This window comes from Chiroxiphia lanceolata, chromosome 16 (genome assembly GCF_009829145.1).
Source record: "Chiroxiphia lanceolata isolate bChiLan1 chromosome 16, bChiLan1.pri, whole genome shotgun sequence".
Taxonomy (NCBI): domain Eukaryota; kingdom Metazoa; phylum Chordata; class Aves; order Passeriformes; family Pipridae; genus Chiroxiphia; species Chiroxiphia lanceolata.
The window spans coordinates 9,383,783-9,406,331 of record NC_045652.1 but is presented as its reverse complement, the minus strand read 5'-3'; the positions used below and the strand labels follow the sequence as shown (position 1 = coordinate 9,406,331).

The 22,549-nt window shown below is 40.6% G+C and overlaps 2 protein-coding genes across 4 annotated transcripts; one reads left to right on the top strand and one right to left on the bottom strand.

The window, feature by feature from the left end:
- Positions 1-1,196: 1,196 nt before the first annotated feature.
- Positions 1,197-19,009, bottom strand: METTL9 (methyltransferase like 9). Of its 2 annotated transcripts, none has more exons than XM_032704331.1 (5): positions 18,550-19,009; positions 14,032-14,222; positions 11,618-11,827; positions 10,995-11,179; positions 1,197-1,919 (listed from the first exon to the last, which is right to left on the bottom strand). In XM_032704331.1, exons 1-5 carry the CDS (start codon positions 18,721-18,723, stop codon positions 1,714-1,716), a joined length of 966 nt encoding a protein of 321 aa, XP_032560222.1. In that variant the 5' UTR covers positions 18,724-19,009; the 3' UTR covers positions 1,197-1,713. The 2 variants fall into 2 exon arrangements, with proteins under 2 accessions (XP_032560222.1, XP_032560223.1); XM_032704332.1 differs by having other exon boundaries at positions 1,197-1,916.
- On the top strand, positions 2,657-7,619 carry IGSF6 (immunoglobulin superfamily member 6). Of its 2 annotated transcripts, XM_032704333.1 has the most exons (6): positions 2,657-2,802; positions 4,039-4,389; positions 5,308-5,414; positions 6,030-6,083; positions 6,726-6,809; positions 7,165-7,619. In XM_032704333.1, the coding sequence occupies exons 1-6, from the start codon at positions 2,736-2,738 to the stop codon at positions 7,201-7,203; spliced, it is 702 nt and encodes a 233-aa protein (XP_032560224.1). In that variant the 5' UTR covers positions 2,657-2,735; the 3' UTR covers positions 7,204-7,619. The 2 variants fall into 2 exon arrangements, with proteins under 2 accessions (XP_032560224.1, XP_032560225.1); XM_032704334.1 differs by lacking the exon at positions 6,030-6,083.
- Positions 19,010-22,549: the final 3,540 nt, after the last annotated feature.

Here is a 22,549-nt window from a genome sequence, read left to right as displayed (position 1 = left end):
GAGACATGAAATGCAGCCCCTTGTGTGATTTTTAACCAGTGGGATTAAAACACTTAAGTACCTTTTAAGAAGTTTGCCTTAATACATATTTGCTACTTTAAGCTAAATTCATTACACATTAAAAAACATTTTCCCACTACTAGGTGATTACAAGATGAACAGAAGATAAATTAATGGATTCACTCCAGAGCATACATAGCTCATTTTCCCAACAGACAAATCTCATTGTACTATGTGCAAAAATTCAACAGCACATCCTGAAATGAGAATAATACTGAGTTTGAATTACTGTTGAGAAACCCCACCAAATCAACCCCCTCACCCTATCCTACAGAATACCAACTACTCCACGAAGATGACGGAGAATAAAAGGCTCATAAATTGGCAAGAGAAATCATTAACCGTCAGATAAAGCCAGGCCAAGGCAAACCTAAAATGACACATTCATGACATCCCACCTGGCATAAGATCACCAGTATTTATAACAACCCCAACACAACTTTTTTAGACTTCAAAAGCAATATAAATAAGTTCTTACTTTACTTACCAGATGATATAAAAGCTGAGGTTTCTCTGCTCTCTCACACTTACAGCCCAAGCACTGCAAGACATACAGCTGCCAGCTCTGTACTATTTCTGCTGCTGCTTGTTGTTTTAAAGGTTATATCCCAACTGCCAGAAATTATCCACTTTAAACAGTTTTTTAAAATAAGACATGTTAAAAAAATAGCATTTGTTTAGTGCTCCTGAAGAAAATGTCTCAAGCTAGCAAAACCCTCCCAATCAAGTCCCCAGGGCCTGATCCTCAGAGGCAGACAGACTCACAAAATTTGCAAGAAACTGCCTGCAAGTTTTTTGAGCTGAAAACATTTGGGAACAACTTGTTCACAGACCTTGTTATTAAACCCATCATTTTAAGAGCAGTTTTGGCAAGTTCTACCATAACTCCTTTAGCTGGAAGATGGCATATGCAAAAGCAATGAGAATTTATGAGGCCTTGAGAGAACATGAAGGAAACCCAACCAAAAGTGATACATTTTTTGTGGACTGTTATCCCTTCAAAAAATAATCAAATGCTGTTTAAACAAATGCAAGGTGGTGCTGCTGCTGCAAACTTGATTCTCAACACAAAGAGCATTTGCTGCAAGTAAGTGTGGCTATGGTTACAAAAATGAACACAAAAGTTAATGCAAAAGTCATCTCAAAAAAGTTTATTAGCATGATTAAAAACGTGAAGAATGACAGTAAGAAAGTAACTTAGCATGGAAGAATATCCATTTTAACAGTTTTTATTCAACAAGGCTTGAATGGATAACTTTATTGCCAGATTTCGCTTGATTTCTTTAACAGTTCACACTGTATCAGTTTCACCATTATTAGGAATATTGCTTTTGTTTGGATCTGATCCCTGTTGCAGGTAAATATAAAAAAATATCCCCCCATTGCTGCTGGATTGCAGAATGCATTGTTGGTTTAAGAGCAGGTAAAAAAGAAATTCTCAATGGAGGAGTCTGTTTAAAAAACAACCTTTTTTTTTCCCCCCTAATCACACTACAAAGAAATACATTAGTATTTTGGCCTTTAAATTTCTTACACGGTATTCATTTAGCATGGCAATCCCAAAAATTCCCTCCCTTTAAGTAACCATAAAATCAAAACCCTCTTTCAGAGGCTGCTCCTTGGGTTAGATTCTGGAGGTTTACTTCAGACACCTTACACTGGCTTGAGGACGAAGACAGCGTCATCCAGCACGTAGTAGTCATTGTACATGTCACCTTCACACAGGTATGGCAGTCTGGTGAAAGCCTCTATGGCAAAACCAGCTTTACTGAAAACTTCTGGCAGGCTATTCACCTGCTCTTCCCAAGTCTGCCCTTTGATTTCCAGAACTTCTGAGGGCTTTTCCCACTTGCCACCTACTGAGGAAACAGAACAGTTTTGTTTCGGTTATAAAGCAAACTTTCTTTTCTTACAGAAAGCGTAATTACACTGATTATATTCCATGCCACTCCACACAGGAGGCTGACAAGCCACTTGTAGACCTCTTGCAAGATCAGTTCAAGTTTTTTCCTAGTGTATAAAAGCAGCAGCTTCTCAAGGTTATCTTTTGTTATATTTTTAACTAGCAGTGCCAAGAGCGGGTAAAAGGTACCTTCCACTACTGAGGCTGGTGTTCAGCAGACATGGACAGACAATTTAATAAAGCTATTTGCTATTTTCCATGTTTATAACATTCTTTATGCCCACTGTCTGGCCAAAGGTGGTTGCAGATAATCACAGTAAATAGAATCAGCAAGTTGAAAATTATGACTTGCTGTGAAGCTTCCTCCACATGACAGTGGACGGCTACAGAATCTTTGTGCCTCCACTGGCCACCTACCAGCTGACACAGTAAAGGCTGCTGAGGGTCATAGCTATAAAAAATCCGAGCACCTTGCATCATGCTGGAAAACATCCTACTTGTTCTATCCAGTGAAATTATCTGAAGGATTATAGGTACGACTCTCTGAAGTTCAAAACTTAAAATTCTTCCCTCATTTTCCAGGCAATGTCATGCACAAAACCCAAAAGCTTTCTGGTTTGTTCTGTACTTTTAACCAGTTTACTAAATGCAGTAGTAAACACCCTTCTGAACAGGAAGTTCTACATCTTGTGATTCAGACAGTTCTGCAACTCCAAACATTTCCTAAGTTCCTCTTCCTTCAAGTAGAATCATTTCCAGAGAGATACAAGAAATGGCAACTTTCAACAAACTAAAAAATGTGCTAGTGCTGGCGTTTGACTGGATTCTGTACGGTGCTGGTAAGACTTCTTTTAAGTTTCTTACATTTTCTCATGTAACAGCAGTTAAACAAGACTGAGAATTTTGTGGTTATGATTTGCAACAGAGCTATAAAATAAGAGCAGTAAGAAGTTCTGTGAATCAAGTTAATTTCTACTATCTTCATACAACTTCCAAGTTAAACAACTCCTAGCAAATGTTTTTTTCTTCCAAAAGTCTGAAATGCTCACGTAAGCTGTGATTTCTGAGTCAATTCTTACTGCACTTCCCTGCTCACAACACTCCAGCAGCAGCCTGAGCTCAGTGCAACTGTGTTTGTTTGGGAGGAGGGTTTGGGAAGCTCAGCAGGCAGTGCCTACATGACCTGAGGCCATGGAGTCCTGCTCTGCAAGGCCACCAGAGCCCGTGGGTAAGGTGGAAAAGAGAAGGGGATCGACTGCAGAAGCACAAGTTACTGCCTTTCACCACACAGGGAGCAAGTACACCCACAACTTACATTATTACAATCTGCAGATTGCTGGGGAATGGCTCTGATGTTGATCTGACACAGAATGAGTGTTTCATTTTATTCCTGTGAAAGTCACAGACACTGAATCTGCTTGGATTTGGTGAGCAAAATGATGAAGGGCCAATGCTGACTGCTCACCATGGACAGCCTTATAAATTGTGTATGAACAGGACTAAGAGACTTCTGTTTATTTTTCTTCTAAGTTGTTATTTTTTGGGAACTGGAAAAGGATGCTGTTAAGCTACTACCTTCATTTTCAGAGCAATAATCTTAATTCCATAGTTTAAATAACTACGCCAATTATTTGAATAAAATTTAAATATACTAAAACAGTATTTACATTATGGATTTCAATAAGGACTTAAAAAAATCTCCCAGACCAGTCATATTGAACCTTACCTTTCAGTTCCTTAATTAGAATTCTCTGATAACCTTCCTGTTTTCTCCGCACACATCTTTAAATGTCAGAACTAACAAGTACTATTATTATCCTCAGAAATCCAGAGTCAATATATGTGATGAAGTGGCAGAATGTCTAGGAACTATTGTGAATTCTAATCAATGTTATGAAGTTGCTAAATTATAAATGCCTCAATTTATGACATTTCCACTGCCTGCCATCAGGTTGCCTTGCTTGACTCAGATCAGGAATAGTGGAGAGAGAAACCCCTGCAGAACTGCTCTGTACTGTAGATTGTACCTTGCTTTTTAACCATCCCTCACATCACCAATTGTTCCCTCCCAACAGGTGTTAAAGACAACTGCCAAGTCATTGTAACACAACCCAGATTTCAGGAAGCTGACTCCTCCATGAGCAGCGTGGTCCTAACATGTGCTTTCTCTGCCTCTGGATGTTCCCCGTCCCCACCTGAAGTTCTGTGGTTTCGCTTTTTAACTCACACACATCAGGATTTGTGTACTCCTGGATGCAAAGACCACCAGAAGTACAAAGTACATTTATCAGAAAGCAACACTTCACTTGAGATCCAAGACCTGACTGTAGAAGACAGTGGTGTTTATATCTGTGGAATTGCCTTCTCAGATTCAGATTCGCCCCGTTCCAAACAAACAGGAGATGGAACAGTACTAATGAAAACAGGTCAGTTGTTCATTCCTTCTTAACAAAGCTTCTTAGAAGAAATAAATTATCTTTTCTAAACACACTTTCTATTTATACTTCCAAGAATGACATTTAAGATGGAAATACCAACAAACCCATTAGGAGTAGTGTGACTATATTAAAATGTTAATAGTAAAACCAGAGGCATTCTACAAATAAGCATCTCAGCCTCGTTTGCTAATTAGACTGTTCTGTCACAGGATGCAAATGGCTAGAACTCCACAAAAGAAAGAAGTTTTGTACTGCTGCTGTCTAACCATACTCTACAGCCTCTTACATAAAGGCTTAAATGGTAATCAGAAAGGAAGTGTCAACAGAAAAATGAGAAGTAGAGACACGGATATTTAGAAGACATACGTGCAACAGAGACCAGGGTCTGACCTGGGGATTCACTGTCCCAACCTGAGACAAAGGTTTTAGTTCTAAACCTTTGTATCACTTGCCTTCTGGTTAAGAAAGTGATGAGACTTCAATAAGTACATTTCACTTTTACATGCTAAAATATAGAAAGAAAAAAAAAAGAAACACCTAGCTGGATTATTGCTTTCTGTATTCCCTCCTCTATCTAATTTAATTCCAGAACAAAAGTCTGTGAGCTTTACTCAGAGGTACCTTTACAAGAGCAGAAAACTGGATTCCATTCTCTCTCTACCCCTAAAGAAACGGTTCATAATCAAAACTAACAGGTCTCCATTGCCCTTGCAAACATCTGGGGAAACAAAAGGAAAATGATCTCACGAAGGAATTTAGACCAAAAATGAACCAGAAAAATATTGATGAGTATCAGGTTTTGTAATTGCTCAGAGGAAGGGGGGGTGGAATGCAGAATCTTAAGAAAATGATGTGAATCAGAAGAACTGTCCTTTATTCTAACACTCACTGTTCATAATGGAGCAGGAGAGCAGCACAGCAATGGCAAACTCGCCTTTACCTTCCTGATCATCATCTCGTCCTTGCTGTTTGTGTACAGCTCCACTGTGTTCACCTTCTTTGTGGTCTACAAGGTAGGCTCAAAGTGATATTTCACATTTTGTTCATTTTGAAAATCTGTGCAGTTTTAACATCTCCATAAGGAGATTAAAAAAACCTTCCTGGATTTCATAACTTTTATAGTTGTTTTAAAGAGGTAGTTGGTTGAAGTTCACGTGCTGCACACATTTAGGAACTCTTGTGTGGCACATAACTGGACTCAACAGCAACCACATTTTCTTTTTTTCAGTAAAGTGTCTAAAAGAAAAGGTATTCTGAAGTTAAAATTATCCTGAGAGTATTAATCAGGAGATTATCAACACACTCAAAAGGCAAAACTAGGAATTACCATTTTAAGTCATCAACTCCCTGGATTAATTTCCAGTAAAAGGAAAATAATTTAAATTTCCTGTCAAAATCAAGTTGTGTCTCAGGCAGGTCCCACTGTACTCAAAGCAAAAATATTTGTAGTATCTACTACCAGAAGCTGAAAAAGGCTTTACACATGAGAAAACTTCTGATTTTTACAATGACATAAACTGATCTAATGAATGACTTATCTACAAACTGACACTGTAGAAAGGCAACACTTCTAACTGTTCCCCTTGCTTCTCTTCTTCTGTTTTAATTTGGTTTTATTTTCCCTCCAGTTAAAACCAAAGCTGCTGAAGAAAAGTGGAAAAGACCAAAGAACAGAGAACTGTGTACGTTACCACTTCCTTTGCCCTGTCTGTCATTCAAAGCTTCTTTTTTCTGTCTTTTTAAAGTATACTGGGCATCAAATTTGTGATTAATTGATGATTCTGTTAAAGAGACATTTAAGGCTGTTAAGGCTTCACTTTAGATTTGTACAAAACTAGTTATGAGCTTATATTTAACTAATTTTAACTAATTAATTGATTTAACACACTGGATACATGATAAAGTTAATCTGTGTAAAGGCCATCTCTACCACAGAGGTTTTAAGTAAATTTTGTTCAAACTTGTGAAAATAACAGGTGTTGCTATTAATTTTTTGTTTCTTTAAAAGAAGTATTTTAAAAAAATCTATTAAGAATCTGTCACCACGTATCCTTGAATAAAAACCTGAAGCCATACATTCAAATACCCATTAAAGAAGGTATGTTTTCTTACATATCTTTCCTTTCCTTACGTATGTTAAGTAATGCAATAGTAATGCAATTTAAAACCCTTCTGCCTGCCAAACCATATGCTTTTAGAGTGTTATTTAGTAATGTTCCAAAAGATATAGTCAGGTAAAAAGGCAGGACTATCAAAGCTAGAAAAAGATGTTTCCCACAATTTAAAATGTTGCAATAATCTAAAATACTTTTAATAATTTGCAGAAAATAAATAGTGGACGAAAAGTTTTTCAAGCAATAGCCCAAGAACTTCAAAAGCAGGGGTTTGCTGAGCACTGCCAGCAGCCTGTAAGTATCTACCCACCAATACCAAAATTTATAGGGAACCAACGTTTTTTAAGAGTGTACCATTTCTATATCCTCTGGAAACAGACTTTTCTTTTTTTGAAGTTGATAAAGGTCTAAAAAAGAATTCTGCACAACAGTCAAAGACACCATAAAGCATTCTAAATGACCATACATATACTTTTATATATACATATATATAATATATACTTTATAAAATATATGCATAGACATTTAAAAATGAAACTGCCATAAATTTGTATTTTGCCAAGATGGAGTTTGCCTCAAAAAAGAAATTCTGCCTTTATATAAAAAAAATTCACATCAGTAAGAAAATATTTCTGCATTTTTCCTTCAGGATGACTTGGAAGCTGACACTGTTTACCAGAACAGATGAGCATGTGCAGCAGTTCAGATTTGTTCGCTGCTTGTCGTGCAAGCAAAGGGGCAGGTGAAGAAGTGAAGCTTCTTCACAGACCTCCTTTGCTTTAAAGGGAGGTGAAGAACACTGCCCTGCAAGGTTTTCTCAAGAGGATTTTCTAAACAGATCACCGAACCCAAGGGCATTGTGCACTACACCTGTGTTACATATTGCATTGTCCATTCTGCAGGAATGAAAATCATGGGAAAAGATTTCATCTCTCATAAGACAACTGTTGATGCTTCAGAAAAGTCTCCTTTTTCAGTTTAGATTTAATTCTGTGTCTTTTGTTTTCTTTGTACATAAACTTATATGTATTCCTTTTACATGAAGTGAGCATTTGTGAAAGATGTGTGATAATTGACAGCAACAGAAAATAAACTTGTTTCATAGGTGAAATTCTGGGTTTAGTCCTGTTAATGTGATAGTTATTGATGTAAAATATACAGACCAACAGCTGCAGAGCCCTAACAAGAGCTTAAACAGAGCAAACCCTGTGTATTAGACAGGCAAGCAGAAAAAAATGACTATATAAACACATGTACTATCATGGCAAAGCTCATTTGGGATGGGAGTTTCTTCCTAGGCTATCCAGGAAAGGAAAGTAGCGGTCATTGTGAAAAGGTTACTTCTCCAATACTAAAATTCACTTGCTAGACAAAAACTCCCCCTCTTCCAGTCCCACCATCCAAAGTCAGGATTACCTGGAGCACCAAGTTTTGCCTTTCTGTGCCTGTTCAACATGGACAGAAGCACAAAACAGAACTGTGCTACTCAGTCAAAGGCAGGATACTTTTTTCTATTTTTATGATACCTTTTCTTCTTTAGCAGTTACTACCCAGTCAATCTGCAAAATCAGCACTTCTACAAGATATCTGTTATGATCAGGCATTCTCCCTGCTAAAGAACAGCTGCATCTTTTATCATAATTTAAATAAAGCAAGGCTTTGTTTAACAAATGAAGTGGCATTTCTCACTTCAGCGAGATGAGAGCTGACAACTGAGACAAAGTGAGGGTCCATCTCCCACAGCACTGTGTGTTTCCAGCTCCATTTAATAGCAAATATTTCAGGAAGATGGAAAACACGCCTTTGCCTTCCCATTCCTGTCAATCAATCACAAGGACATTGATGTGTTCAACAAGAAAATGTCACACTTCCAGGCTGGTAGTGTTCACTACTTCTGAAGTGTGGGATCTCTGACATTTTATTTTAGAGAAACTTCAACCACTCTAGTCATATATTATGTAGTAATGACTTCTTATGTAAATATTATGTCTATATTAGGAAATACAAAGGATTCTTACATGACCCTCTGAGATACCTGTCACAACTATAAAGCTGTAATACTTGTTCTTATGTGACTAGTCTAAAACCTTCTGATTCACCAGGCTTTCCTGACAAATTTAGACATGTGCAATAATTGCATTACTGCTGTTCTGCATGTTGAAAATAAGGCTGAGAAGGCACAAGGAGAATTTACAATGAAGCTGCTCTGGACTCTAGGTGTCACTGTAATTCCAGAAACAGTAAGCACAGATCTGTATTTTACTTCCTCCTCCACCTTGCTTTGTTCTATTAAAGCAAGTTTTATGTGATTCACACAGACAGTTTCCACCATTACCATCCCACTACACTACATGTAATAACCCAAATATCTCGTTTTGATTAAAATCATTTCTGCATTTCTAGAAACGAATTTATACACTGACCAAGCACCTTACTTGCCCCAACTCCTCTCCATTTGTTCTCCCTCTACAAAATTCATGGTTCTCTATGAGGGTCCAAGCTGTTTTTAATTAGCTGCTACAAGAAGTTACTTGAGCCATGAAATGCTGTCCTCTTTGAATGTTCCAAGTATAATTTTATTAAATATAAAGCATATGTACATACCTATATTTTTTTAAAATGCATCTAGTAAAACAGCTGAGTGAAAATACTGAAATTCTACAATTGTTTGTACATCATGAAGACAGTTTGGCAGTTCAGTGTCTTGTTTCTTTAGACAACAGTTAAACACATATTAAGTGGGAAAGTATCTGTGGAATGACAGTAACTTTTGTCTGTGCTAACTTGCATTGTGTATATGGGCCCATATCCACAATAGTGGCAAATAGACAAACTGAGTATGTTTTTAAGCTTCAGAACATATTAAGGGAATAAAACTGCCTTAAGCAAAGTGACTCATCTGCTACAAGTCACTGCCACAAATAAAATGATGACTTTGGTTTACAAAACATCTTACAACAGTATTTCAGCTTTCAACAAGTAGGAATGACTAAGTTCAACAATCACAGAACAGGTTTCCAGTCCCTTGGGATTTATAAATTTTACCACTATTCTCCTTCCAGTGTACGATACAAGGGGACTTGGAATAGTTTCTTCCTTAGCACTCCCTGTTGAGCCAGGGAGTTGTACATGATCTGCCACAGGGTTACCCAACAACATGCAGAGAAGTAGGTGCAGGGTGCAGTAGTGATTGCAAAACACTGTTGTGTTTTGAAGCTTTGAAGGCACACAAACAAAACAGCCACCCAAAGTATTTTTCAGTTTCTGCTTCTAATATGCCTGTGAAATAGCAGAAGGACACTGCTGGTATTTAGAATTTTAAAGAATTTCTACAAAAGGAAGTCATATTGTTCCACGTGACAGGAACAACAGGTTGTAACCAAATATCCTGAAATACTGTACAGGTGCATAAGGGAACCCCTCGATCCAATTTAAGACACACTACTTTTCAGAATAGTTACAAAATTATTAAATACTTATAGTATTCTTCATATAGTATTTCTTAATCTGATGGCATTGTTTTTTATACTTAAAAGTTTTTTCTCCCTTCTCCCACCAAAATACCCCGACGTATAAAAAGAGAACAGCAGATTCAGTCTGATGCATTTGTGATTGCCAGAACATTATTAGTTCTGTATTTTCTGGGTATCCATGCCTTTCCACAGACAAGTCTTAATACTCAAGAAGAACCAGAGTCCAAACAATGACTGATGAACACCAGCCTTCTGGAACTCAAACCACCTTTAGGGTGCCTCCACCAAAATCCACAACCACAGGTATGCAAAGAAGATTTTCGGGTCTCTTTTGAAGGTTAGTCACAAGGAGAGGTTCCTTTGAAACTCTCTCATGTACTTCTTTAAAATGCAACTAGGGGAAATAATGGAGTCTTGGCACTGAATTTTACTTTTTTACTCCTGTTACTAGGACAATATAAATTAATACAATATTAACAGTGGTTGATACTTTGTATTAGGAGGGGGTCTATATTTTGCTTTGAGAGCTCATGTTGGAAAGTGAACATTCTCTCCCTATGAATTTTTAGGTGGGATTCACCTGGAACACTTGAAACAGTTTGTTCTGAACTGCTTTATTCAGCATTAGACAGTTCTGATGGGTTTGCTCAGTGGGTCACTAGAGACAACTGGGGTTACCTCTAGCTAAAAGGCCCTAATCAGAGACCAGTTTTCCCATGTTACTCCAACAGAGCTGAAATGTGGCAACTTGCAGAACAGGATCTGTGACTTCAGTATTTAAGCTTTTTGTTGGTGCCAACAATTATGCTGGTGAATTAAGTAAGCAGCTTACATCATGTGGCCTATTTACCTATGATTTCATACTTCTGAATATGCCCCATACAAGTTATTTGTAAAAAAAAAAATAAAATAGGAGCATGTTATTTATTAAACATTTAATTTAGAATACTATATCCTACACAAGTTTTCTTTAGTTGCCTAAATAACTGTTAATCTGTGTACTTACCATTTTCCACATAGGGATGAAATGGCAGAACCAGTGCTAGAATGACCCTGCCTTTGGTTGGCTCCACTACACTTCTAATATCCTTTAATAGAGTCAGTGGTTGATCACAGCGATCCAGCAAATTCAAACAGCTGATAACATCATACTGAAATCCTGTGTTTTGCCATTCATTTACACCAAGCACCCTAAAAAAGGAAAGAGACATAGTCTGTTAAACAAACACAGCTGAGTTCAGAGAGAACCACTGAAGACAAAAATTCCCTGTGGATGTGCTGGTAGTGCAGGTAAGGTCAGCCATTTAGGCAATGAGAAGAGACAGACATGATCCCTTCTGGCCTTTTGGAAAAGAAAACTAAATCAATGATCAGCATGGCTATATATCCAGCCCTGTGAACCTATTTATACTGCCTTACAATCATCAGGCAATAAAGGACACCAAAACCACCACTGGTAAGAGGGAGCATCAGATGTGTTTGTTTTCCTGCTTTTGTACAGATTAATCTTTTCCATAGCAATCAATAAAGAAACTGAGTGAAAATACTGAACACTCATTAAATATTACAAATGGATTACTTTGCTGTAATGTCTGATATAAAGGATGTAGGAAGTATTTGGTGCCATACCTGTATTTCTTCTTCTGAAGCTGCCATATCATCGTTTCAGACAGTTCAGTGGCATAGATTTCTTCAAAGTGAGGACTCATGACTTTAGTGACTTCTCCATCTCCAGCCCCTAAATCAAGAAGCCTGTGGGATTTCCATTCAGGATTTATTTTAAGCAGTCTTTGAAATTGTTCTGGGGAGAACACAAACATTGAGCCCCTTCCCAGCAGCCTGAAATGTAAAAAATGAGAAATGACCGACTCTGTACAAACTTTAACAGGACAGACAATGAAGGAATTTACAATATGCGTTGGCAGGAAACAGTCAAACATAATAGTAGACAAGGTCACTGCTCAGATAAATTTTAAATCCAGTTCAACTTGCCTTGCACTTGTCAGAGATCAAACACTCAGCCACATGCAGTTACAGTGGTTAAGACTTCAGGAGGAATTTGATTAAGTAAGGAAGAGCTCATGGGGTGCAGCTCAAGGAAATGATCATATTAAAAAAAAAGAGGAGGGGGGAAGAAAGAGAAGAAGAGATAAAGGCTGAACCTTATTTGTTACATTTGCAGTTTTGAATCTCTGCCACCAACCTTAAAAAAAAAAGAGAAGTAACAGAGGAACTAAAATGGCTGCAGACACAGGAGTATGCACCATGAATAAGGAATAGGATGTGGAACTAGGAGGGAAGCCAGGGAACAAACTTAAAGATGGGGGTAACACTGCTGGAGGGGCAAAAGAGGTTTTTTTTAATTCTATTCTACAATGCTTTTGCTGCTAGCTGCAGATCAACATGAAAAGCCATGGAATAGAAAATAGGCAACTCATTAAGGAATTGGGTAGAGGTGACAGTTGGATTCCTTATGGATCAAGTCAATGACATCCCCGCCCACAACTGTTTGAAGACTCCACAGTGACACCTTTCAGCTGTCAGAGCAGAATTCAGATGATGAAACAGTTACAAGAACAAGGAGAGGAAAAAGAATCGGTCAGTAATAGACTGCAGGTAGATAAATACCATTCTTTAAACTACTGTTGGGTAGCAGGTTAAACTTAAAGACAATGAACAGAGAAAAAAAAGCAAACAAAAAAAGGTAAACAAAGATATAAAGAATCAAAGAATTAAAACTGTGAAAAGGAGGTGGCCTAGGAAAGATTGACTCTACTAAAAAACCAAAGAAACTAACAACAAAAAGGTTAGAGTAGACAAAGTCATACAGAAGAAACTAAAGCAGGATATCAAATGTACAAAAATAAACAGACCACATCCAATTTAAGTAGAGCCCCCTTGCAGCACACTTGTGTCAGTCCACACTGTATAATTGGCTCATAGCTATTATTCCTAACAGCATTATGAGGTGTTATTCAAAGCCCTGAAGAGCCTTTGAAAAAAAAAAAAAATGGAAGAGAAAAGAAGAGACCAAAGGAACCTTTATATAAAGCTACACATAACTAAGAACACCACAGGGAAGCTCATAAAGTCATCTGGGTAGAAAATAAGAAAAAAGTCTATTTTTCTAGCCTTAGCAGACAGCTCCTATCATATCAGACTGTGCAGAAGTACGTAGTAGGTGCAGAGGGGAGAGTGGTGGAGAAATTGCCTAAATGTAACAAAATGCATTCTTCGTAACAGATAAGCTGTGAAACGTGTCTGAGTGGGGTGATGTGAGCAAAAAAAGGCACTGACTTCTTTGGAAAAAATCCTAAATCACCCATGAACAGCCAAACTCCCCTTCAGCCACAAGAGAGACTGATGCAATAAGAATAAGAGAATATTGTTTTATCAACTTAGGTTTTCCTGCTTTCCTGATGTTTCATCAGTCAAACGTGCTGCATCAGAAGTTACCTGTTCAAGTCCAGCTTTCACACAAACTGAGGTGGAATTGTTTTACAGAACAAGAGAAAGGACAGAATTCCACATTAATGCCACCAGACTCAACACTTGGCCAACTTTGCAGTGTTCAGAAATCTGCCATGATTCGCAGTGGGCACGCACACACCCTCCAGGAAAAAGAGTTTCAGGTGCAATCCAGAACTGACTGGATACACCCACCACCAAGGACAATCCCAACAGCAACTGATACAAACATGGCAGCAGGGAAAGGGCAAGGTGGGGAGGGAAGAAAACAGAGGGAAAAGACACAGAGAGAACACTCTTAGAAGGAAATCAATACAAGTAATTGTTATAAAATACAATTAGAGTCCTCTGTCTTTTATTAATTGCAATTACCTCCCCTGTGGCCCCCCTGGAAATGGTGTTCATCAGCTAAGAGGGCTGGGCATGAAGAGTACAGAGGGCATTTCCCATCTGAGAGACCACAAAGGGAAAGCTACACACGTTGAAAAGCTGACAGACCAAGGGGTAGGGCTGACCATTTGAAAACTCTAAATTCAAACTGTATGGAGTTTACCCAAGATTAACTTTTCACTTACCCATTGATAGATGTTCTAGACATAAAAAGGCTAAAACTGGAGGACACAATAGAGTGGTAGAGCTGGATGAACAGCCAGCCTGACTTCTCAATGCTGTTGTTTAAGAAGATCTGTGTTCCTTGGTCAAGGTAACTCTGGACAAAAATGGGCTGAAGGGATTCAGACAACTGTTCTGTGTTGCAGACATACCACTGGAGAAAGAGATAAAGGACCATTAAAAGGTTCAGCAAGATAAAACCAGAAGTAGTTAAAATTAATACATGGAAAGCTATTATCAATTTTCCTAAATATAAAAATTTAGTTTTTGCTACAGCTTTCTCAACAAACTTCAGGATTAAATTAATTTAGAATTGTAATGAAGGGAGGACCAATTACTTGCTAAAAAATACTGCTTTTAGTTTTTGTCCTAATCATTACCCTGTACTTTGAAGAAATCTGTAAAATAAATTCCCTAGGAAGCAAACATAGCTCCTCTAGGGAACAGCATCACTGATAAAATAGTATGAAGCAGGACTTTTCCCTAGGCATCCTCTGAAGAGAGATCAGCAAGTGCACTTCCAATATTTTTCAAGGAAAGAAGAATCCAATATATACATTAGACCACAGCTTGTCTGTCTTACAGCTGAACTATGTTTTTTCACTTACCAGTACCAACAAGCAGATCCACAAGTCTTTCAAACAATTTTATCTGTGAAACTCCTTCTTTAAAACCTTGCAAAACAAGGCAAACCTGCAGAAATTCTGACATTTTAGGACGCTCATGGTCACCTTTTGCACCTCCAGCAAACTCCTCCAATGCTGCAACATTTTGGAATGTCAGCACCAATAACAAAATTCAAAAGGCTGCTCATTGCTAGGTTGCAATGCCAAGCTTAAAGCCTCCTCATCTTGATATTCAAAAGTTATTAAAGTTTCAAACGCAATTTTAATTAGGAAGGTCACTATTATTTCTCACTTTCCTACACTTCTGTGGAGTTATTGCCAGTCCTTCTTGGAGAATGCCATTGTGTCTCTTTTCTTATAATCAAGAATTATTCCCTACAGTCAACACCATCTTATCTCCCCCTTGGATCTTGCAATAATGTTCCTTAACGTGGCTGTATGAGTTCATTGTGCAGACAGGGAGTTGTGAGTATCCGAAAGAGAAATGGAGAGTTTGAACAGAACCTTGGAAAAAATACACATGGAAGGGCAGAAACAATCAGCTGGGGGAACTCCAGTTACATCTAAAACTTAGATTTAACACCTAAGACACTGTGAAGATGTGTGCTCATATCCTGATCCCTTCACATTTGTTTGCCTTGTTGGGAGAGGAACGTTCACTTAATGCAGGTTTACACAGCGTTCAGCACAGTGGGACTTCCAGTCATTACTGTAATGCAAATAATAATGGGGCAAGATTCTTATTCCAGTGTCTGCTGCCTCACAGCAGCAGTGCCAGCAGGCAGAGGGGAGCAGGGAGCTGCACCAAGGTCATTGTGCCAGATCCATGAAGAGGGGCTCCATCAAACACTGGCCCAAAGTAGCAAGGGATGTTCAGACCCTTCAGCTGAGGAGCAAACATGTGCCTGCTCAGGTTTACTCTGAAAACCACCTGCATAATGGGTGCACTTCTGGCAGAATGAGCCTCTTGACTGTGCTTTCAGACACACTTGTAGAGAGCACAAGTGAGTGCTCCTTTCCTCTAAAAAACAGATTTTAAGCAAGTCTGTACCACACGATGGAACCTGGCACAGGGATCCCCCAGGGTGCTGATTTACCACCTTAGGTGTTTTCTCACTGCAGTGCAGCACTAGATAAATTAATCAGCACAGTCCAGTGATTCCCAAAAGGAATCCTTAGTGGGTCATGAAAAACCACTAAAGCAGCAGCCTGGGTACTTTGTCCATCCATCTTCAGAAGCAAATTTCAAGAGCCTGGCAGGAGCAAACAATCCCAAGGAGCTGCAGAGCAGGCTGGGATGTGCATCAGGTGCACTCATGAGGCTGCTGCCTCACTACACTGAACAGGTTTGGTGTGGCTCAGACGATTTGCCTTTTGCAATGTGTTGCCATTTTCAATCCAGAAGAAAACACACTCAACTATCAAAGCTTTGGGAAACACAGGCTTTGTTCCATAAGCAATAGGACTACACATATGCTGTACCCGAGTTCATACACCCTGGGGTTCTGCACTGAGCTGTCATCTGTAGTTCCACTGAAAAACAACAGTCCTGCAATTCTGGTCTTTAAGACTCCTAAATATTGACATAACCACTGGCAGAAGGATGATGGTGACACCTAACATAACCTTGTTTCCAGAAATTAGGCTTTATTCACAGATCTCCTCTAATTTTGATATGGTTTGGTGGCCGTGGTGGTACTCAGTCAAAGGTTGAACTTGATGATCTTGGAGTTCTTTTCCAACCTTAAGAATTCAATGATTCTATAATTCTCCATGGTTAATCTTGCCAATAAGGTTATTGACAAATACCTATACAACCCTAACAAGTAACAGAAATTACAGCAAACTGTAAGTAAAAAAAGGTAAAACCAATAGAAATTTCAAATGAAAAAGCTGGTGAAAAACAGCTTAACTCTGGAACTATCTCCTCAGAACAGAAACTGCTTTTGTTTTCATTCATGTACAGTATATGAAAGGCCACTAGTTTCATGACACAAAGTGTATCAATCTCTCATATCTTTTCAGATTGTTGTGTTAAGACTTTCGTTATAATAAAAGTTATAATTCTTACAACTCTTGCCTAATTAGTAAAAAGATAAACAAGTTCTTTTAGATAATTTGCATAAAACTAATTAAGTCAGTAAAATTGCAGAGTCAAAGTTCCAGGGGTCTCAAGCTGCAATCCTTACTTATGAGTAACCCCACAAACTCACTAATCATAAATCTTACTAAACATACTAAAAAAATCAATACTCTACATTTTAAATCTAGATCAAATAAATCAGAAGTGGAGACTATCCACTGCAGACCATCTACCTGTGAATGACATGATCACCTCCATAACACATTTCCCTGGATGACTTGTCTTCCTAGTAATTTTTAACAACACAAAAGACTCAGATTTTCTTTGTTCACCAGAAGGAAGGTTTCTTTCCATAAACCTAAATTCTACTTCTCTTTCTTCTTATGCATTGAATGAACCACACAGGTATTAAACCCCAGTGATACATTCCCTCAGTAGTAAGATTCTGGATGTCAATGCCCACCCTGAGCATTAAGAATCTGCAGTAATGGATCAGCTTGAAGAATTATGGTGCATAACCATAATAAACCCTTTGTATAGCAGTCCTCAAGTGTTCATGCTGTGTCTTCTTCGTTAGCTCAGTTCTGCATATATTACCTACGTTAAGCTGCCATCTCCCTTCCCCAGTAAGTTTTTATTAGCCCTGTAACTCCTGTCAGATTTTCAGTTGCATTTTGCCAAAATGTAGAACAGGCTTGAATATATTCCAAATGAAATCTATCACATAACCACTTCATTGCTAGGCTATAGCCCCTGACTTCTCCACAAGGTACTGACCCATGTGCCTACACTGCCCAAATATAGCACTTAACCTTTTATTGCAGCCAGATCACATTGCAATAACTCATTCCCAGTTTGCCACCTCCTACTGCTCCAAGGCCTCTGAGAGCTTCGCAGTTCCCTACTTTGTTTTCCTCTAGATGCACCGGTACTGATGACAAACATCCCTGTGATTACAAACCCACCCTCCTCAACACCACCACCTGCAGACTTCGCGGAAGCCTCTCATGTGGCTCAGCGGGACACACCGGGGGGTACATCCACACACTGGGATGTACATCCACACACCGGGGGGTACATCCACACACTGCGATGTACCTCCACTCACCGGGGGGTACATCCACACACTGCGATGTACCTCCACTCACCGGGGGGTACACCCACCCACTGGGACGTACATTCACAAACCGGGAGGTACACCCACCCACTGGGACGTACATTCACAAACCGGGGGGTACATCCACACACTCTGATGTACACCCACTCACCGGGGGGTACACCCACGCACTGGGATGTACATTCACAAACCAGGGGGTACACCCACACACCGGGATGTACATCCACTCAGCCGGGGGTACATCCACGCACTGGGGCCGCAGTCCCCCGGGAGCAGCTCTGGCCCCGACCCGCCGCGTTCCCGGGGCCGGGACCCGCCGCTGCTCCCCCGCCGGGCTCTCCCCGACCCCCCGCGGCCCCGCAGCGCCGGTCCCGCCCCGCCGGCGGGCCCGGGGGCGCGTCCCACACGGGGGGCACACGGCAACTTTCTCACCGGAGCGCCGAGCAGTTCCCTCTCTTTGTCTGCGCTGCCCGGCCCGGAGCCCCCTCAGCCCGCACCGGGGTCCCCGCTCCCGCCGCCGCTCCCTCCCGCCGGACCCCCGGCCCTGCCCCGCGGCGCTCCCCGGGGGCGGGGGGGGTCCCTGTGCCGCCCCCGCCCGCCGCGCTGAGGGGAGGCAGGGGCGGGCAGGGCGGCCCGGCCGCCGCCGGGGCTGTACCTGGTGGTTCTCCCTGGCGCCCGGGGCTGGCTGGCGGTGGCTGCCCATCATATTCACGTAGAGGGACCTGGATAAAGGGCTCCGCAGGTAGCGGGCAGGGCCAGCCCACATCGTCCTCCTGAGCACCCACAGGAGCAGGGTGTAGCAGCCCAGCCAGCACAGCCACCGTCTCATGGGGAAGGGGCGCGCTCAGCCCCGCGCGGCGCCGCCGCCCCCCCGCTCCATGGCAGCGGCGGCTCCGCTCGGGGCCCGCGCACACGCTCCGCGCGGAACGCGCCGCCGCGGCAGCGGGGCCCGCCCGGACGCCTTCGCTGCGACACGCCGGGGCCTGGCGCGCACCCACTCCCTCCTTCTCTCTCCCTCCCTCGCCAATGGCCGGGCGGGCGGGGCCGCCTTCGAGCCGGAGCGGGCGGGGCGGGGCGGGGCGCGGCGGGCTGGCGGCGGAGGCTCGGCCGGGCCCCTCCTTCCTCCCCGCCCCGGGCACCGCGGGCGGCGGCGGCGGCCCCTTGGCGGGGCTCGCGCACGTGCCCGGCGCCGCCCTGTCACCCCGGTGCGCGTGCGCAGAGCGGCCCGGCGGGAGCGGGGCTGAGGGACCGGGACCCCCCGGAGCCGGGGCCGAGGGAGTCACGGGAACACCGAACCGGTTCGGTCGGAAGAGAGCTCCGGGACCATCGAGTCCAACCTGCGTCCGAACATCACCGTGTCAAGCAGACCATGGCACTGAGTGCCACGTCCACTCTTTCCTTAAACACCTCCAGGGACACTGACTCCACCACCTCCCTGGGCAGCCCCTTCCAATGTCTAATCACCCTTTCTTCCTACTGTCCAACCTAAACCTCCCCTGGCACGGCTTAAGACTATGTCTTCTGGTCCTGGTGGTTGTAGAGACCAACAAGGTCCCCCCTGAGCCTCCTTTTCTCCAGGCTAAACATCCCCAGCTCCCTCAGCCGCTCCTCACCAGACTTCTGCTCCATATACTTCCCCAGCTGCTTTTTAAAGAGACATCTTCTTGCAATGTATAAAGCAAAAAATAAAACTGCTTCAGGTTAGTTACATATTGCTCACAGGGAAACATACCTTAATTTCATCACATTGAAAATACAGATAATTGATTGCATACCAGATAAGGAATACACTTGCTTTTTTGCCTACAACCTGGGTGTGTTTTAATGAGATTTCCCAAAGTTCCTACCCAGCGTTACATTAATATTCTGACGCAGTAGTTGTATACTCAGCATATTTTTCTCTTGACAGGCTATAAAGAACTCACTATTCATGCATATTTAGGTAATAATTTTGATGTATTGTTTTTTGCATATAGGCTGGTGGAGTTGTAACCAATTGCTGGACAACCTCAGAAAACTATTTGTTGTGTAAGTGTATTGCTTTATCATTCAAAGCAATTAGTGTGCTGAGAGGGGATTTCCAGAAAAAATCGAATCACTTTTCTGTTTTCTCCCCAACTATTTGGATAGTGCTTTTTTTCTTTCTCTTGATGGAAAATATCTATAATCCATTGAATACCTGAAGTCCAAACGATCCCAAACATACCCAAAGGCTTTAACAGGGGAGGTATTTCTTTGTGGTGATCCCAAGGAGCCTGGCTTTTGGAGCAGGGTTGGTGACAGGGCTGCACAGCCTCACAGTCTAAAATGTAAACCTTCAATTTTCCTGATAAAATACGCTGATAAAACAACTTTCCCTTCTATTATTTAAACATTAGTAATAAAGTGATTACCACAAAGAGGTCTTTAAGGTAAACACTGATAGGGATCTAAAATCCTCTCCCCCAAGGGTAACCCAGGAAGCCGAGTCAAGGAGTTGAGAGTCTGTCCAAGCTCTTTAAGAGCTCCCACCAGTCTCATCGTGTGTTCCTTTACAAAACCAGCTGGGATTCTTTTGCCTGCATGTACTACTGAGCTTTTTCCCTGAGCTGGCTTCATTCAGCAAGAATTGTGGAGATGTAGCTTATCTTAAATGTTCCTTCCCCTTCCTGCTTGTCTTTCCTGACAGCACCCATTAAGATGTAGAACCATATTCAAATGTAAACATCCTACTGGCCATGTCAACATAGTACATTCATGAATTACTGAGCAGTTCCAAAATCAGAGCAGCAGATTGGAGACTGGGAAGGTCATTTTGTACAAGACCAGAACAGAGGTGGGCCTGTTAGCTCCACTAAACATAATTTTTTCCCACTTAAAGTTAAATATGCTTTGTTGTCATTTGTTCAATATTTTCACTCTATCACTGGCTATATATTGTATTACTGCTATATTAGACTAACATTCTTGAGTGTCTATTAGGTAACATCCTTTTAAATCTAGCAGGCACTTTTACCTATTGATTTTCAATAAATAAAATTCATTCAGTGTATTAAGACCCACATTCTCAGAATTTATAGAGAAACTCTAAGAATGGGATTCAAGCGTCACATTTCTCATCCTCTGAACTTACCACAGCATTTCATATTTTATATTATACACACACTTATATCCTCTTTATCAGTTATGAGACTATTTTAGACACTCTTAAATTATCAAGATTAAACTGAGGCATTTGTCCAGCAGTGGGAGTTCAAACTCAGATACCATTTGCTAATAAGGAGAGAAAGCAGAGAAACCAGCTGTTGCAAGACACTGAACTTTTGCCTTTGATCATCCTTTATTTGATTCACAGCCAAAACCAAAGATGTAGGTTTAGCAGAGGATAGCAAAATTTAGTGGGTGACAGAGAAATGGAGAATAAGCCATGTCAGTCACAGCATGGAGCCAACCTTCTACTCCTGTAGTAAGATACTACCCGAATTTAAAGCACTTTTAAGTTCTCTTTTGGACTGACTATCGATGCAATGAAATACACCTTTTTTCCTGCCCTTATTGCAAGAGAAATAGGACAGACAAACGGCAGAATACATAATAAACTTGGAAAATTATTAATATTTTACATATTAAGTAATTTGTATTGTATTTCTCAGATTTGCTTTCTAAACTGGTTTATTCTACAGTTAATGTCCCCTATCTTCAGGCTGTCTTGGTTAAACATCTTTGACTATTTTCCTATCTTAATTCTAAAGATGCAGTGGTTTGTAGAGACTATTCAAACTGTGCCTTCAGTCAGGTCACTCCTTACTCTTTTCTTATTTCAAAGCAAATTGAATGGTACTGTTACCAAACATTTTCCAGAAAAAAATAAGTCTGATAATTTCAAAGAATCCTTGATGTAATTTTGACTCTTAAACCCACTTATTAGATTTCCTGTTGCATAGCACAGTACTCTTCCAGTTAAACATTATGTTCTAATAACTTAGTATTAGAAATAAGTTACAAAAAGAGTCACTTAAGAAACTCTATTTGTGGTACAATAACATTTTCACCCATCAAAACATATATTCTACAAGGATAGGATGAACATAGCAAATTTAGGAACTACAGAAACAGTAGAGAAGACTATTTTAAGTTACTTATTACCATTTTAAAGGAACTGTCAGGGAGAAGACTTTCATATAATGAATCAAAGATTATATTAACTTAAATTTCTTCAGCTTTTTGTCCTTTGGCTTTTGATCCTGCCTTTCAGACACAAAATTAATACACACAATGCAGGAAATCTTTTAAAATTCAGAATCTAAACACACAGGCCGTATCTGCTCTGGTATTTGTATTTACATATCCAAGGAATATTTACACAAGTGATGCTGGAATGTGTACATAATTCCATTAGCATGTACAATGCAAATGAATAACGGGATCTCTGACAAGACAGATAAAAAGCAGATAATGCAACTTAAAACTTCACCACACTTCTGGCTTGTTACATTTTAACATAAATCTTCATATTCCTATCAAAGGGTTCATTTGGATTTCTAAATATTTAACGATGCTATCCCACTTTTTCACTCAGCGCCTTGAAAGCACTTTGCACTTCAAAAAAAGGCAAGGAAATGTTGTTATTTCTACTTTGCAAATGCAAAAAGACTATTTTTTTCAACTCTAGTATT